Source organism: Ostrinia furnacalis, unplaced genomic scaffold (genome assembly GCF_004193835.3).
Source record: "Ostrinia furnacalis isolate ACB-3 unplaced genomic scaffold, ASM419383v2 OfSCF0695, whole genome shotgun sequence".
NCBI lineage: Eukaryota > Metazoa > Arthropoda > Insecta > Lepidoptera > Crambidae > Ostrinia > Ostrinia furnacalis.
Window position 1 is genome coordinate 7,021 of NW_021130934.1, and position 18,616 is coordinate 25,636.

Consider the following 18,616-nt stretch of genomic DNA (forward strand, 5'->3'; position numbering starts at 1 on the left):
TAAACTCTAAAGGGTATGGGAAACTTGCCAAAGAGAATACATATGACATCATCACCAGTTGCAGTGAAACCGAGATCGAGTCAATATGTTTCGATTGCAAGGTGAAAGCTATATCGAACAGTCCATCAGTTGTCGATATAGTAAAAACCCTGAGTTTTAACACGATATCGAAGTAATAAGGCGATACCAGTAAGATTGGCCAGTTCATCCGAAGATAGGTGACGGGGGAACATTGTGTAAGGTGAGTGCAAGGCCGTGGTCGCTCCGTGGCACGGTGGCCTTCGGGCGAGTCAAGAGCAGTGCCGTATTATCCATAAAGCACTTTAGGCCAGTGCCTAGGGGCCCACTATGACCAGGGGCCCAGCACTCCCGATTAAAAAATGAAAAATAAAAAACATATGTTAAATATCAGAAAAGGTCAATTTTCAAGAAGTTTTAAACGATTTTGTATCTAAAAAAATTAGAAGTATACCTTTGCAATGTTGTGACTAAAGTCTGTTGTTGATAATGATGGTACCTTCATTCAATTTCGTAATGTAGACAGTAAAAATTTCCAAATTGCGTTGTTGTGGTCTGAAAAAGGGGGGCCCGAAACGAGTTGTGCCTAGGGGCCCCGAGATGGTTAATCCGGCCCTGGTCAAGAGGGCGGCGCAAGTGGGGCGCGCGGGCCGGGCGCAGGCGCGTGTTCCGCGCACGCGCGCCCGCCGCGTCGATGGCTGACATCACGCGGGGCTCTGCGCGATGAGCCCGTCACCATCAGGTACGTTCCGAGCTGAACCGCCGCCTCGGGCCGCGCGGGGTGCCCCTAACCTCTCGTGCTGACCAACCCTTTTGGGAATATTTTCGTGAGTGAATTTCGAAAGGCTGGCGGCCGCGGATCGCCCGTAAGGCGGTCCAATGTGATCGGTCGTGATCGGTGCTCCCGTCGATTCCTTTTTTATTATAGAAGATCTTTAACATGGTGATACAGGATTAAGTGACAGAGGAATCGCCAAATCTTCATGCATAAACTTGTTCCGACAAATTGTTGGTGCCATGAGAATATCAATGACATATCGCGGGAGTGTAGTGCGGGATTATCTAAATGACGTGCTGTCGAGTTGTAACGCCCGTAGCGATATGGTAGTCGCGTGACTTACAAACGGGCCCCTTAGGTTATAAATACAGTATGTGGTATGGCTATTACTATAGTGTCGATTACACAATGGGTCCAAATTATATTGTCGTGTCTTTGATATCAATGTGTTAGCCGTTCCGTTCAATTAATATAATTTTAACAAATTAATGCAAGTAGTTTTTTTTTTAATTTGTTGTCTTGAGTATAATGTAGAGAGATATGTAAGTAGACACATACATCACCATCATCAGAGTCACATATAATAAGATATTTAAAGAGAGAGATGACATTCCAGTTCCTTCCAATAATATTATGATTAAACTTTGTCGCAAGTAATAACGTTATTCAGTAAATATTATGTTTCAAATAAATATTTACTAACGTAGGAGTTATAAATAAATGTCTCAATAATGATATTGACGACACTAAAACTCATTAAATCTACAAAAAAAATGTGGTTCCTTAAAAATTGCAAAAATGTTTATATGGATAAATTCTCAATACAAAAACACAACTTAGTTCAACAAGACCTAAGCAAATTAACTTGCATGAGATTCATCTTCAATTTAACAATTTAATTTTATGACAGACAGTATTCAGAGAGTGGAATAAATAGATTGTCCCCTTGAACAAGTGGCACTTTTTGATCGCTGCGAAAATCGAATCCGCTGACGGAGCGAAGTAGTTCCTAACAAAATAAAACCGACTCCAAAAAACCTACACTAAAACGTAGAAAAATAATTACTAATTACCTACTTATTTATTAGGACGAATTATTAATATTTATGTAGGTATACCATGATTGATACTTCTGGAGTCGGTGCCAAGATTATGAAACATGTAAAGTTTGCCTGCACCGACTCCAAAAGTATCAATCATGGTATACCTACATAAATATTAATAATTCGTCCTAATAAATAAGTAGGTAATTAGTAATTATTTTTCTACGTTTTAGTGTAGGTTTTTTGGAGTCGGTTTTATTTTTTTTTATAAAATTTTACTTATTTCTTGCTTTTTAGTTAACTAATTATTACCTTGATGTTACCACTGAAGGTAGGCAGTACACTGAGACCAAAAAAAATTGGTTCATAATCGGCGGAGATATTGCGTATAAAAAAGTTCATCCCCAATTTTCCACCCTTGGGGGTTGCTTTTTTTATTATTAAATTTAAATGGGACCACCCTTGAGGTATTACCTATACGCCGAAAAAAGATTTGTTCAAATCGGTTCATAATTGGCGGAGTTATCGCGTAACAAACATAGAAAAAAAAAAAAACACATACGGGTCGAACTGAGAACCTCCTCCTTTTTTGAAGTCGGTTGAAAAAACGCAAAGTCCCTTCGAAATTACCACTGTCAGGTTTTGCCACTTGTCTAGGGGGGCTGATCTGATATGGTCTTAACATTGCATGATTAATTATGATTATGAACTTCATCGTACGGGACGAACTGAAATTGTTATGAACACTATGCTAGAACTCGTATGTCCTAAACAGCCCGTACCAAGTTTATCAAATAGCATAGTATTTCTAAACCGTCACGAATGAAAATCGCGCACTAGCAAGCTCTCGAAATACCAAAGACTTGGAGGTTGGAACCCTGTTATTTACTTATGTGTTATATGATTGACGGCATGAGTTGAGCATAATTTTAGGCTCCATTCTTACAATGCGTGCCACCAATCACCAATACCTATATTATGCATGGTAGCCAGCTTCACATGGAATATTTGTACATAAGGAAGGCATTACTCGAAAATCTATCATTTTGTCTGCCTTTGATGCTCGTATAAGGGTGTACAAGATGCCCAAGTCTATGTGAGGTTAGCGGCTGTTTTTATTTATATAATTATTTATTAGGTACACCAACAAAGTCACATACATGTTTGTTTTGAGCGTTATCAAAACCTTACGTCAACGCGTAGTACCTACTGACATATTCGTAGACTACGATACTCGTAGCACGGTAACACTAGTCCTCGTAGCTATACTCACTACGAGTCGTAGCAAGTAGTTATTTTTTTATGTAGTTGCATCAATTTTTTTTCTTTCTTTTCTTATTAAGGATTTTCCATTTTGTAAATCTCAATGTATACCTCTGTACATTCACTGTTTTTAAAAACATACCAACCGAAGCATCGGTATCGTCCATCCATACTTGGTGGGCATCAGTATTTTAGTTTCGTCACATGTCTTAATTATTTTTACTATCTTAACGAGCACCGATCATGTCTCAAGACCACGGATATATGGGGCTAACTCACCAACCACTCATGGCCTTAGCAACCTTGGTTGCACTGGTTGAATGGCGAGCGAGGTGCGCGGTGCCTTAGGCAGATTGCACTTCACCGAGCCACAATTATGTTGACTACAAATTCTTAATCTCTACGTTCTTCACTGTCTTGGCATCTTCTGGTTCGTGCATTTCATATGGGACAGTCATTAAATAGTAGATGGTATGGTTTCCTCAGAGGGCGGGCTCATAGTGGCGCGGAGCGGCGCGATGCGGCAGCACTAGCGGCGCATGGCGGCAAGCGGCGCGCCCTCGCGCCCGCCGCGCCGCGGGCCCGCGCCCATCGCCTCCTTCGACCACGACGTCTCCGACGAGGTGAGGCCTCCAGTATGTATCTCTCGCTGTCTCCTTCGCACACTCTCTCTCTACTCTCTGTCGAGCCACCCGCCCCCCCGTTTCCTCGAGAAACGGCCGGCGGGCGGTCGATTTTCCACGCGTTGACCGGGCAACGATTGAGGAGCAATTTTTTAAATTCTCCACAAAGTATTTCGCTGAACACGCGGCGGGACGTGATCGCATCGACGGTTGCCCGGTGAACGCACGTTTCGACCTCGCACCCGAGTCTCAAAACGGTCTCATCGCCGCGTTCACAGTCGAGCCCCGAGACGAAGCAATCTTTCCGCCTGCCGGAGATCGTCGAGGACGCCAGCTCGACCGGCGGCGGGGACGCGCTAGCGCCGCCCGCGCAGCGCGCGCGCTCGCAGTCCACGCCCGCGGCGGGCGCGGCGGCGGCGGGTGCTGCGGGCGCCCTCGCCGCGCCGGCCGCGCCGCGCATCGACATCTCGCGCGCCTCCAGCTCCAGCCACCACGACTCGCGCGACAGCTCGCCCGAGCTGGCGCTGTTCGCGGGCGCCGCGCCGTCGGCCGCCGAGGGGCTCGGCTTCCGCGAGGACGGCGCGCTGGACCTGCGCTCCTCCACCGAGGAGCTCGCCTTCCTGGAGCCGGCGCCGGCGCCGCCGCCCGCCGCGCCCGCGCGCCGCCACTCGCGCAAGGACTCGCAGGGCTCCGAGGCGGCGCTGCTGGCGGTGTCGGGCCGCACCAGCCGCCTGTCCAGCGTCGGCTCGCAGTGCTCGGCGCACTCGGCGCTGTCCGGGCTCAGCCGCGTCGGCCGCCTGTCCGTCGCTTCCGCCGCCTCGCGCTCGCCCTCGCCGCACAGGATGCTGCTCGAGACCTCCTTCTGCGGGCCCAAGCCCATCGAGACCGACCCCGAGCTGTGCGCCGCCGCCGTCGAGGAGCGTCTGCTCGAGATGGCCAAGCTGAGCGCCGCGACGTCGCCCACGGCGGCCGCGCCCTCGCCGCCGGTGGACGCGCGCGACCGCCGCGAGGTGCGCACCGAGGCGACGGTCGAGCGGCCCGCGCCGCGTCAGACCTCCGCGCGTCCCGCCCCCGTGCCTTCCGCCCCCGCCCCCGCCGCTGAGCCCGCGCCGGCGCCCGCCCCGCCGGCGTCCGATCCCCCGGCGCCCGCCGCCGACGACGAAAAGCGACAAAAAGAAACCAGAAATCGAGTCCGAGCCGAGGAGAGAAGAGCGAGATCGCGGGAGCGCCGCGAGGACCCGGGCGAGAGTCGGACAAAGAGTCGATCGAAAGACATCATTCGGATAAGGCTGAAACCGAGCGAGGAGTACGAGGACGACGACGACGACGACGCGACCGAGTGCGCGGCTCGCGGGCCGGCGCCGGCGCCGGGGCCGGGCCCGGGCCCGCGGGCGGCGCGCCCCACCGAGCTGGCGGCCGAGCCCGCGCCGCCGCGCGTGCCGCCGGTGCCGCGCGCGCCGGCCGCGCCGCCCAGCACGCCGGCGCCGCGCGCGCCCGCCGCCGAGGACAAGATCCGCATCAAGCTGCCGCGGCGGCCGCGCACCGCGTCGGCCAGCGCGGCGCCCCCGCGACCCGAGCGCGCCCGATCTCGCAGCGGGAGCGAAGGTGGGTAGCTATTTTCAGTCTTGTCTCGAACGCTGAACCTGAGCCCTCTGTTCGTCCGAAGCATTGTTATTTACGTAAAATGTGCGACATTCTTCTGTAACATGCGAATTGTAAACAACTGTTGAGTTTCCAAATAAATAAATTCTGTCTGATCGACACGCATTCCCCCAGGAATGGAAACTCGATCGAAGGCGGAGTGGATCGACTTCGAAGAAGTACCTGAAAAACGAAAGCAACCGAAGCGCATCCAGACGCTGCCGAGCGCGGCGGTGGGTGCGGCGGGCGCGGCGGCGGCGCGCGACGTGGTGTTCAGCTACGTGGCGCCCGACGAGTGCCGCTGCGAGTGCCACGCGCGCGCCGACGACGAGACGCCGCTGCTGCTCGACGACGCGGAGCCCCGGCTTGGGTAACTATTTATTACTTAACGAATATGCAAAGCCATTTCACGTTAACGCAAAAGCTATCGACGCTGCTGACCTAAGATTTAGTTGTATGGAAAAGTGGTCGCAAACATTTTCAATTAACTTCATGTTAACAGGATTAAATACGGAAACTGGCGTGTGTGCTTTAATTTCACTACCTTTTTGTGCGGTAGTCGGTACAGATGAGGTGACATGATGGCTGCCCTCTCGGTTACGAAATTCCCGCATAAGAAGGTACTTAAAATTCCGCCAGACTTAGCGGGCGATTGTCCTGTTGCAGCATGTCGCCCGAGGACGCGGAGGCGGGCGCGGGGCTGGCGAGGCCCTTCACCGCGGACCTGCAGCTGCGGCACGAGCCCGCCACGCCGCAGGTGAGCCCGTCTGCCCGTCGTCCCCTTCGTTCGTTTCAGCCAAATGACGTCCACTGCGGGACAAAGGCCTCCCCCAAGGTTTTCCACAATGAACGGTCCTGCGCTGCCCGCATCCAGGTTCTTCCCGCGACCTTTACCAGATCGTCGGTCCACCTAGTAGGAGGCCCGCCCACGCTACGTCTTCCAGCCCGTGGTCGCCACTCGAGAACTTTCCTGCCCCAACGGCCATCGTCTCTACGAGCTATGTGCCCCGCCCACTGCCACTTGATTTTAGCAATTCTGCGAGCTATCGGTTACTTTGGTTCTCCTGCGGATCTCCTCGTTTCTGATTCGATCACGCAGGGAAACTCGAGCATAGCCCGCTCCATCGCCCTTTGGGTGACCTTGAGCCTTCTTATGAGCCGTCGTCCTGTATCGTCAATTAATAGCAAAGCAAACAGCAGGTAAATACTACAGAAATGTCCCAATATTATAACAATGTCCCGCGTTGCAGGAGCCGGCGGGCGCGCGGCCCTGACCCGGCCCAAAGCACGCCGCCAGCACGCTCGACGCCGCACAACAGACGTCCCTCTTCGACCTTTTATAAATTATATTCTCTACTATTAACTCGTAAAGAGATGTTATCATTTTGAGATGTAAATTTACCCGGTTCATTAGGTGTATGATATTTATAGCGTCGTTTATATCTCTCCTATTAGCCACCGTTGACCTTTGCATTTTTTGATGTTTATTGAATTGTTCGAGGTGTGTATATTTGAGGTTTTTATGCGACCGTGTGTGATAGAGATGTATGGTATATTCGCGAGCGCACGCATAGCCTGCCTCAGGCGGCTCGCGGCTGCGGCCGAGCGCTCTGAGCCGGGGCCTGCAAATGTGACTGGACTGGAAATTATCACCCGAATCACGTGTATCCCGGCAACCGGAAGCCAGAATTCCATTAAACTCGTTGTTATAAGATTTAAATACGTTTTCTTGCAAGAAGATCGATTCACTCATTAACCGGCAGCCGCCCAGTCGCATGCAATGGGAGAACCGAATTGACATGACTTCCGAGTAGTGACGAGGAGCCGCCCGGCCGCGGCCCGGCAGCCGGCACAGCCCGAGTGCTGCACCAGTTGGCATCCCGTTTATACATTCCTGTCTGTGTACTCGTAGCAACCACTGTCTTCTGTTTGTGTCTAACGATAAGTGTAAATGGCAATGCAATAACTTAGTTACATACATTGATGATTTGTGATATACTTCCTAGGTGAAGCGATGCATGTTTTAAGTGTTATTGTTATTTGCGCACGAGCCTTCGAGGCGGCGGGCCGTGCAGGCCGTGCGGCAGTGTTCAGGCCCGCCACGGACGCACCGCGCCGATAGAATGGATAAAAGATTTCCTCTGCATGATCAAATTCGCTCCTCATGAGTAATGCCTCTGTGAATTCAAAAGATGCTCTTCCTCAGTGCGTTTCAGTGTCTTTTAGACATAAGTATTGTAAAAAGAGTAACAATCATAGTATCTATCCTGAATCACCAAACCCTTGTGATGACGCTCTTGTTTAACTTTGGTAACTTATATCTTGTGCTTTCAAACAGGCAGACCCATCCAGTTGGTATAAATTATAAAAATGATTTCTTCTTTTATTTACGAATTAAGTATGTTAGTAGTCGTGTACCATGCATCTTGAACGAATAACAAACAGTGACTGCAACAGTAGGCTACACTGCATCGTAGGATGAAGAACGCTCAAACAAACACATAGTGTGCAGTCGCTGTATGTTGGAAACCAACTCGTTCGACATTAATTTGCCGTGACTATGTTCCGTGAATATGAGCGCGTGGGTGCGTCCGAGTGCGAGTGCAGCGCGCCCGTACTGCAGCGCCACAAAGATGCATTTACTGTTTTACGTCTATTGTATTCGATAACTCCATGTTTTCTCCACTACCTTCGTTCGCCACACTACAAGCCCGACGTTGAGCAGTCGTCATTTTTGCAATTATTTTGACAAATACTAGCTTAGAATAAGCCAGGAGTTAATTGATAGTTCTAACTTCTTACAGCAATAAAAACTGCATTTTACCCAGTTATGGTGACAAATTTATCGATATGAATGACATGAACGACGACGGCTCGCGGGCGGCTGTGAGGCGAGCGAGGTGTTGGATCGCTTCTCTTACTGTGTACCTGTCGTTTCGCTACGGACTTTTCTTTGGCGACTCGCGATTAGTTTGTTTCATTGACGCAATAATAAATAAAATGTATGTACTAATGTTAAAGGAAATAATTCTATCAGTTTAGAAAAAGTCTGAAATATGAAGAAAAAATATAAATTTTTGCTTTCCAACATGTGATTTTATTTTCCATTGATCGTCACACACAATACAACCCGGTCAAGTTAACTGCGCATCTCGCTGGAATGCGTCTCTCCCTTGCACTCACTCGTGTTCGCCCCGTCCGTACCACCGTCGATGTGACGTCACGGCTTCCAGGTGCGCAGTAACTCGACGGGTTGTAAGTAATCATGTAGTTCAAAAGGAATATTAATCTATTTATCGACGTGTTAACTGGAGATGAATATTTGAGTTAATGCCTCATAGGTAATCATGAATAATCGCTTTAATCGCATGAGTGATGATAAGGACGCATCTCAAGCATCGACTCTTCGCCGTCGCAACGAGTTTCGGATTAAACTAAAACGAGCATAATATAAATAAAAACAATTTTATTTTTAAATACAAGCTGGCTTCGTAGAAATGAGATATTTATCGATCACGGTTGGACCTGGACGTGGGTGTCGAAATAAATGCAACGTATTTTACACATAAATAAGACACTGGTCGTTCGGGGCTCGCGGCTGCTCACTTGAAGATCTTGCCCTGGTTGAACTTGCGGCCCTGCTTGTCGGCGCCGCTCCACGAGAAGTAGTCCTGCACCAGCCGCTTGGTCTCCGGGCTGGCCGGGTCCAGCTTCTTCCACTCGTACGACTCGTAGTCGATCTGCGGACAACACGCACTTATACACCAAGTGGTCTTTGTGGGATATGTCAGTGACTGATGCTACTGTCTACTACGAAATATTCATTTAGTTGTCTGATGAAATGTAAAGCCTAGGCGCAGACCACCGATTTTCAGTCGGCCGATAGTTGGGTCGGGCTGTTGATCAGTATAGAGATGTATGAAAGTGCGCACATTACACCGATTTGGTATCGGCCGATTCTTCATACAAATTATAATCGGGCCCAACTATCGGCCAACTAAAAGTCGGTGGTGTGCGCTTAGGCTAAATGTGATTGAAATCCCTCTTCCACGCATTAAATGAGCTCATGATCGTCATGCTGAACCAAAAATTAAAATTAATAACTGATAAATACATAGAAATTGGGTAGTTGCCGCGATTGATCAACTTTTCGGAGAATTATTGTCAGCCCTTTCGATTGAAATTCGATTTAAAATTCATAAAATTACTCAATCGATTTGGCGAGTGACGTCGGAACGTCGTATACAAAATCATTACTTCAATCGATTATACTCTGCGCAAAGACTCGTGGCAGGTGGTGTCAACATAAAACAGTGCATATCACATTTTCTCTCGCACTCACACTGGTTATGGGTGACGTCACACAGAGGCAGGTATAGCGTTGTTTATAATAAGTAATAAATTAATAAAATATTAGCGAATGTGCATCTACTTTTCAAAAATGGCCCCGCCTGCCACGAGTTTGCGTCGAGTATTAGTGGCGTCAACTACTCAATTGCGATAAATGAAAATAAAAAAAATAAAAACATATCTGAGTGATGTTTGATGATGACACAAACAAGAAGAAGCAGAAGCAATAAGCATTTTTGAGTCAGTCTCCGGATCTTCACACATCTTCATACGCGGAATAAGTCATGATAAAAAGAGACCGTTTACTGGACGCATTTTAAGTTTTAAAAACATAACAAGAATGGCAATATACGAGTAAATATGTTTGTTAAAATGTTTTTTAGGAAACGCAATCAACAAGTTTTGGATAATAAAAACTATATCATAAACTAACGCAACTAAAAAGCGTCGTGACGCAACGAAAATACGACGTATTTTAATTAATAAAACAAGGGTTGCACAAAAAAAATCAATGTAGAACAACTTTGTTTAACAAATCAATAAAGCATCATGCGTATGAACATATCTGGAGTTAATAAGGCGTGTATGATTTGAGCGTGTAATTTAGTGGAAATTCCCGGCCCGAAAGCACTCGTCACATTTTTTGGTAAAAAGTATGTATCAAATTAAAGATTAACGAGTCCGCAAACATTTTTTAAAATTCATCAGTCGAAACTAAGGCGGTTATCACACTGCGCCGCCGCGGAGCGCGTGATTTTCATATAAAAAATCACGCGCGCGGACGCGTTGTCAGTGTGAAGTGCCGCGCGTGTTTTCTATACAAACTGAGGTACTCGCATACAATGATTAAATATGTCGCCCCGCGCTCCGCGGCGGAGCGCGGCGCAGTGTGATAACCGCCTAAAGGTGAGCACAGTATTCGTAAGTGACGTAATGTTCCTACGAACGGTAGAATACAGAGGGCTTAGTGTGAGTTTACATCAAACGTCGTCACTAGCGAGCGCGTTAAAACTATATGAAAATTTTAGTTCTTGAAAGTTTCCGCTAGGGACGCTGTACAATCCGGCGTAAATTTAATGTCACTATTTTACGCAGTCGACGTCGAATTCGTTTGACGTGAACTCACACTACGCCCCCAGATAAATGCGTCAACTCGAGCCATGCGGGCGAAGAGAGAGACAGCACGCACCTGCCAGTCGGGCGAGAGCGGGAAGGCGAGGTCGTGTCCGCGCCACACCCACACTCCCGAAATGCTGGAGTTGTTGTCCTCGCCGAACAGGCACACCGACGCGAACGCCTGCTTGCGCATCTTGTCCAGCCGCTGGAACATGCCTGGAACAGAAAGTATACATATTTACTATCTCGACGGTCCCGGCCATAGAGATATAGAGATGCCAACTAATGCGCTGAGTTCGAAACTCCCTGTTGCATTAGAAATTCACACACAAAGTAATCAAAATATGTGCTCTTTATCCACTGCGGTATCAGTACTCAACGTTCTACGCAAGCAATGTATAGTTCCAAAATACTGAACTGTCCTATCCATGACATTGACAGTGGGGCGCCACCGTCAATACCGGATCGCTGGTTCCGATTTTTGCCATGTTGGAAACCATATAGTTGAACGATGGTAGCGCCCCCCTGTCATTGAGTTTGGTGGGACAGTTCAACGTGGGTCATCTATAAACTGTTTACATTTTGACGTCGCTGCTGTCATCATTGCTGTCATGAGCAATGTGTTCTGTTGCTGTTGGCATATTGCTGCGACACCTGCCCCGATCCCTTGTCACATCTCCTTTTGGTTTCTGTGATCTGTGGTCCCGGCAGAATGTGTGACGATATTGAGTTTTTGCCGGGACTAATGGCGGACGTGATGTGAGAAAAAGCCACTAAATAAACAATTTGAAAGGATATTTCCATACTGAGTGATACAAATAGATAGGATTCAATTTTGCACGCGTAACATAGGTACGGTGTTCCCCGGTGGCGAAAAACAAGATCACCGCTATTAACAAAAGGCAAAGAAGTGTTCGATGCGCATGTGAGAGCAAGAGGGTAAATATTTTATGGAAACGCTAAGTGATCTCACTCGATTATTTCTAAAAGATATGGAAATACTGGTTACTGATCATTAAAGCGTCAAGCTCTTTCAAACAGTACCAATGATAGGTTACAGAATAAACTGGATCTATCCATAAATGCAATGTTTCCAGCTTGTATAGAAGCGCGAAGGAGCGGCGACTCACCTGTGATGAGGTTGCAGCTCATGAAGACCTTGGCGAGCTCCTCGGGATACTTGTACTCGGCGTACCAGATGGAGTAGTTCTCGGGGTCGAACTTCTCCCAGAAGTATGGGATCGACTTAGCCTCGTCCTCGTTGGAGTAGCAGCGTTTGAAGTCGTCCATGTTGAATGTTCTGGAGTCATTTTCCAAATTAAATTTAGCGATTTTGTATAACGTCGTTGGTAATATGGGTAAATCGGCATTTGAATCATGTATTTTTAACCTTTGTACATATTTAAAGTTGAATGAAAACTGACCAAAACGGTATTTTAGAAAGTGTGCGAAAAGTGATTGGAAAACATTGCTATTTTTTTTCTTTTTTAATGGCAACCAAACCTCTCTGGGAGGTTTATTTCTGCCAATGTAGAGTGAAAATTGACATAGTTATCAATAGAACGTGGGTGTTTCAGTTCTATTGATTTTTCATGGATTCCGTGGAGTTAAGTATGCCCGTAAGCAGGTTTCAAGACGCCACCGGGTCCAAAGCGGGTTGTTCATACGACAACCCACTCGACGTATTTCAATGTTTTTAATAATTTATCACTTCACTGCACTTTAGAACACAAAATAACACCAAATTTGTACACTAAAGTCCAATAAATAATAAATTGAAACCATTAAAACAGATCGACCACGCTTCCCGTTCAACTACCCTCCACGGAATCCCAAAATATTGCTAAATTGTGTCAAATGTCTAATGACAAGTATTTGTGTAGTTAGCAAACAAAGCCTTGGTACTGACCCCTTGGGCATGGCGTCGAAGGGGTCCTTGGACTCCTTGGGCTTCTCGTCGAGCTCGAGGTCGTCGGCGGGCGGCGCCTCGGCCTTCTTCTTGGGCTCCTGTGGTTTCTGTTCTTTCTTTTCAGCCTTTTTGTCTTTTTTGCCTCCATCCTGAAAAATCACTAATAACATTAATATTAAGTTGGTCACTATAATAAAGTGGTATGCATGGATAAAGGATGGATCTTTCAGCTAAATTTCGTAAGGAATGAATTACGAAATGAAGGATTTGGTGGTGTAATGGGAGGAGTTCCTAAGCATAAATCTAGGAAGGTGCTGGATGCAGACAGCTTCGAACCGGTCGTTATGGAAATCATTGGCTTATGTTCAGCAGTGGATGTCTTATAAAGCCTGGTCTAAAAATTTTGTCCAATGACCTCAAGCTACCCATCCTTATCGCTCGTGCGTAATTATATTGCTGTTGCGACTGTGCGACGCGCGCCCGCAGTGAGTGTGCGAGCGCGACAGCAACATAATTACGTGCGAGCGACAAGGATGGGCAGCTTGGGGTCATTGGACGGGATTCTACGTGCTCACGGACCAGGCTTTAATCGCAATAACAGTGTAATAGTAGGAGTACCTAAGCATAATATCTCCGGTCATCAACATCAACTGGTCATTATGGAAATCATTGGGGGAGGCCTGTGTTCAACGGTGACGTCCTATATCTGAAATGATGACGAGCACAACCGACCTTCTTGGAGATCTCTGCGTACTTCTTGGGGTCGTAGACGGGCGGCGCGGCGCACAGCGGCGCTGGCGGCAGCACGCGCGTCACGGCCGGCTGGTGCGCCAGCGTCGAGAACCAGCGCGACACGTTGCCTAGTGACGCGCGCACGCTCGGTTCCAACACGTGCTGCGAAGACACAACCAGTTAGGGGGCGTCCATTAATGAGGGCTATCGTCAGGGTGGAAAAAATCATGTTTTTTTATTTTAATCAAAAAAATCAGATTTTTTCAAAAAGTCACGATATTTTGATTTTTTTGGTTTTTATTAGATTTTGCGATCATTTCTTTACTTTTTGTTACGGAAAACATTTTTAATTACGTAGAATTGATGTATAGAGCTGGTAACACCACCAAAAAATTTAAATTATGTAATTATCTAAAAAATCGCAAATATGTTTGTATGGAAAAAATATTTTTTTCAGATTCTCCATGCAAAACGACAATTTCATATGTTAACACCTAATATTATCATTGTTTTTTAACATTACAGTTGATTAATATAAACTCCCAGCCTTTCGTTAATTCCATTTTCAGTCTTTGTAAATCAATCAATGATTTTTATAGAAAAAATCAAGCAATAAAAATTGTGATTTAAATCATGATTTTAATCAACGTGATTTAAATCATGCAACCCTGGCTATCGTTTTTATACTTACCAGTTGGCACCCCTGGCGATTGACAGGACCTTACTCTACAGTGGCACCATCTTGATGAGTGAAAATGCGATAGTCCTCCTATCAATTTAGCGCTCACCGGTTGGTGCCACTGTCTTCGCTACTAGCAAGTGACAGGACCTTACTCTACAGTGGCGCTAACTGGTGAGCGCTAAAACGACAATTTTGGCTAATTTTTTTTTCCCCCCTTGGTGAGATTTCATGAGATTTTTCCTGACCCCCTCCCCCACCCCCTAATCTCACGTGAGATTTTCCAAAATGCCTATTTGCAATGTAAATGAGATAATACATGCTTCGGAAATATTAGATTTCATATAAAAAACTCGACCTGCGTAAAAAAAATAACTTTTAGTACAATTTTTAACTATTAGTTTAAAATTGTACTAAAAGTTATTTTTGGTCGTCGTCGGTCGTCGCCTAGCTGCCAGGCACCGGATGGTGCCAACGTTTGAGTGGAGTCCGTGCCCCAGAAGGGGGAGTGGCAAAGAGGGACAAATGGACGAAGAATAAAGAATTTGTAGAGAGTCAAGCATCGTGCGCGGTGGAGTGCAATCTGCCCTAGGCAGCCGCAATTCCGCGCGCATCTCTCAAGATTCGGCCACAATAACCGCGAGGTTGGTATGGCCATGGGTAATGGTGAGATTTGTTCCACGACCGAATACTTTTATGTAGGAAAATAGCATGAAATAAGACGCCATTGTGTTTAGATTATGTGCTGTCGTCTGTATATCATTAGTCTTGAATAGACCAAAGTTTAGACTTCTAATGCGTTATTAGAATGAAGCATAGAGTGGAAGGAATCTGTCTACCCGATGATTACTATTATGTAAAAGGAGGGCATCCTAATAAAATCAGTCAGCGGCAGCGCCGCCAGCAGCGCGCTCTCCTTCGTCGTCGCAGTCAGCTAAAACCTGGTCCGTGAGCACGTAGAATTTTGTCCAATGACCCCAAGCTATCCATCCTTATCGCTCGCGCGTAATTATGTTGCTGTTGCGCTCGCACACTCACTGCGGGGGCGCCCGTCGCACAGTCGCGACAGCAAAATAATTACGCGCGAGCGATACATTGGACAAAATTCTACGTGCTCACGGACCATGCTTTAGTCACCTGGAAGGCGTGCAGCAGCGTGGCGAACACGACGACGTCGGCCAGCGACACGCGCTCGCCCACCAGGAACGTGCGCGTCAGCAGGTGCGCGTCCAGTTGCTGCAGCGCCGCTAGCAGGTCATTCTTCGCGCGCTCTACGTTCTGCGGAACGAGAATACAGTCAAAACAACGCTAAAAAGAAAGATCAGTTGGAATAAGATATTACAGTGTCCCACTTCCAGAAAACTTGCATAAAATGCTAACACAAATGAATAAAAAATTAGCTTCAAGTAAGGTCAGTTGAAAGCTACAAAAGAGTTCTACAATCAGACTAAAATTAAAATAACCACAATGAATCGGCAGAAGAGAATTCAGTGGACAAAAAATTAAGAGAAAAACTTGGATGCCATCAACTGTAAGTCTGGCCGCACGCATACCACCGACTTTTAGTCGGCCGACAGTTGGGTCAGGCTGATAAATTAGTATGAACATGTATGAAAGTTCGCACATTACACAGACTTGGCATCGGCCGATTCTTCATCATCATCATTTCAGCCACAGGACGTCCACTGCTGAACATAGGCCTCCCCCAATGACTTCCACATCGCACGGTTGGTAGCGGACTGCACCCAGCGTCTTCCTGCTACCTTTATCAGGTCGTCGGTCTACCTTGTGGGTGGAAGTCCCACGCTGCGTTTTCCGGTACGTTTATTCATACAAATTAAAATTGAGCCCACTAAACTTCGGTGGTGTGCCTAGGCTAATAGTCGAATCCACTCAATGGGCCCACCTGCTTGTTGAAGGGCATGATGCCGAGGTAGGGGAACACCCAGGCGCAGGAGGCGGGCAGCAGCTCGCTATCAGCCCACGACATCCACTGCAGCACGCGCGCCTGCGACGCCGGGTCCGCGCCACGCAGCGCCGCTGACGACACTGCACCACGAAAATTATTATTGAACAAACAAAAAACTGAACTACGTAAAAATTAACTAATAACTACAGTCTTTTTCAAAATGGGCGATAACGCCCCCTTGTGGGCGCTGCAGGCTTAAAGGGCGATAAGAGACCCAGAAAAAAAATCGGGACGTTGTGTAGAGGCTTGGGAGGCGTCATCTACTAGGAGGACTCTTAGACATCGACTGAGCTCGACTCTTGACTACAAAAATGGGGGGCGCTAAAAAAGAATTTATTCTCAAAGTGGGCAGTAGACTAAATAAGTTTGGGAACCACTGAACTACTCAATAGGTTCTGAGAAAAAAAATCTTTTTTAAGACATTAAGGCGCCTAAAATCCGCTTTTGTTTTTTTTTTTTTTTCAATTTTAATATAGCCAGTGTCACTCTCACGATTAAAACGAATCTAACGACACCTCTCATGCTAAAATCGGTCAAGCCGTTTAGGGTGTAGGCCGTGCCAAAGAAATATACATACATTCGAAAAACATAACCCTCCTTCTGGCGCAGTCGGGTAAAAAGTCTAAATGGTAAGCTATGTGGACAATGTGACAGCTTTGTCAATTTATTATTATGGACACAAAGCGGTTGAGGACTTAGTAAATGGGACTTACTATATTTTCGGATCACTGTAAGGGGAAACTTTGGCTCTAATCATAAAAGGATCTGACATCTCACCTTTTCATAATGATGTCGATAAAGTTAGTACACAATTCGACAGGGCACTGTTAGATAGCGTTACCAATGCCTATTTATTTTTAGTTTAGCTAGATAGTTTACTCAATTTCAATAAGTTATGTTGAGCCAAGTTGCTCTCTAGAGTTATCTACAGTATTTATAAAATGGCTAACCATGAAAATATATTACTTAACTTTATTGTAATTAGTTCAACTATTTGAGCAGTTGTGCTGCAGTGAAGTACATTAGTGTATTATATACTTTATTTTTGCTGTAAACAATTTAAAAAAAGTCCTTTACCTACTAAACCAATCAATAAATGTAATCTGTCTGGATTATTATTACAATCCTTATTTAGTTATGCATAAAAAGACATTATTTTAAAAAGTTCCACATAATGCACTAAATTTTGTTGCAAAATAGCAGCTATTACAGTGACATAGATGCCACAGTATTTAGCTTGATATGCTGTGTACTTAATGGTTGGTCAGCTGTTACGATTCAGTAGGAAATGGGAGTATTTTATTTCATAATAAACTTACTCTATTAAACTATTAAATAAGTACTCAAGAAAGTGTCATTTGAAAGCCACTTCACTTCATTATTCAAGAATACTTAGTTCACTGAAAGATAAAAGAAAACTTATCTATTAAAAAAAATACTTTTTTTATCATTTCAAGAATGATTAGTACATTAAAAATTTCATTATTTTTCAGAGGTTCAAAATACATTATTTTGATAACAATCGCAATGAACAGTTTAGACCAGAGGTTAGGTTGGTTACCGATAATAAATGATGATGAAAATCTTACCGTAGTAAGCGATGGCATTGCTTTCAGTCAGGAGGACCTTTCCATCGGCACTTTCATATGCAGGCACCTAAAATTATTGCAAATATTACACGTCACAGCCACAAACATATGATTACTACCGGTTCACCATATTTCACATTCTTATAACTTTATCACATCCATTGAACTCACTTTTCCAGCGGGGAACTTCTTCAGAAAAGCTTCTGATTTGTTAGTTTCGCCAAAAACAAAGTTAGGAGCTACTTTTAGATCTACTCCGGAATACTGTGCGGCGATCAACGCCTTGTAAGCGCGGAAATTTTCCGGATAAGTGTAGAGTACCTAGAAAATAAAGATACACAGTAAAGAGGATCCTTTCGAAATTATTAGTTTTTCATTTACCACAAATCAAATAACTCGATTATTGAGATATTTCAAGGTAAATTTTGACCTACCCCGGCCGCCATGGTTATTTTTTCGGAAAGAGAGAAGGGGGAGGGGGGGTGACGACAGAACTACTGTCAGTTTGATTTTGACGTTTATTTTTTTTAACGAAAATGGTAGCAAGAAGAAATTCAATATTATTCATCTTAAAATTCTGTAGCTTGCACTTAGTGTAATTAATATTAATAGTTACTGTTCTGTGATTAAAAAAATGTTAAAAGTATTAGATACAAATAAAATACCTAAGCAATTATGAATTTATTTAGTAATAAAGGTCTGAGCAAGGTGCGGGGAATCTAAAATCGAATCCGTCAAAACTCCATACAAAAAAAGGCCTTTCGACCACTTTTCTAGTAGAAAAGTTTCTACTGCTTTGCGATTTTATTGTGCATTTTGTCAAGCTTTAAGTACTTAAAGGGTCTGTATTTTTTTTTGGCAGAGCACCGTAAAAAAAGCTGGATATTTTTGATGTCTTGGTTATTT

General features: G+C 45.6%; 2 protein-coding genes across 2 annotated transcripts; one reads left to right on the plus strand and one right to left on the minus strand.

Annotated features, from left to right (window-relative positions):
* The first annotated feature begins 716 nt into the window (after positions 1 to 716).
* Positions 717 to 8,454, plus strand: LOC114349677 (skin secretory protein xP2). Its single transcript, XM_028300147.1, has 7 exons — positions 717 to 760; positions 3,589 to 3,737; positions 4,004 to 5,170; positions 5,237 to 5,330; positions 5,502 to 5,736; positions 6,033 to 6,123; positions 6,617 to 8,454. The coding sequence occupies exons 2-7, from the start codon at positions 3,642 to 3,644 to the stop codon at positions 6,638 to 6,640; spliced, it is 1,707 nt and encodes a 568-aa protein (XP_028155948.1). The 5' UTR covers positions 717 to 760; positions 3,589 to 3,641; the 3' UTR covers positions 6,641 to 8,454.
* Positions 8,455 to 8,815: 361 nt separating this feature from the next.
* eEF1gamma (elongation factor 1-gamma) lies at positions 8,816 to 18,220 on the minus strand. The gene is made up of 10 exons (XM_028300122.1): positions 18,145 to 18,220; positions 17,882 to 18,031; positions 17,711 to 17,777; positions 16,059 to 16,201; positions 15,290 to 15,430; positions 13,474 to 13,635; positions 12,742 to 12,890; positions 11,963 to 12,132; positions 10,906 to 11,048; positions 8,816 to 9,106 (listed from the first exon to the last, which is right to left on the minus strand). Exons 1-10 carry the CDS (start codon positions 18,154 to 18,156, stop codon positions 8,969 to 8,971), a joined length of 1,275 nt encoding a protein of 424 aa, XP_028155923.1. The 5' UTR covers positions 18,157 to 18,220; the 3' UTR covers positions 8,816 to 8,968.
* Between the last annotated feature and the right edge of the window lie 396 nt (positions 18,221 to 18,616).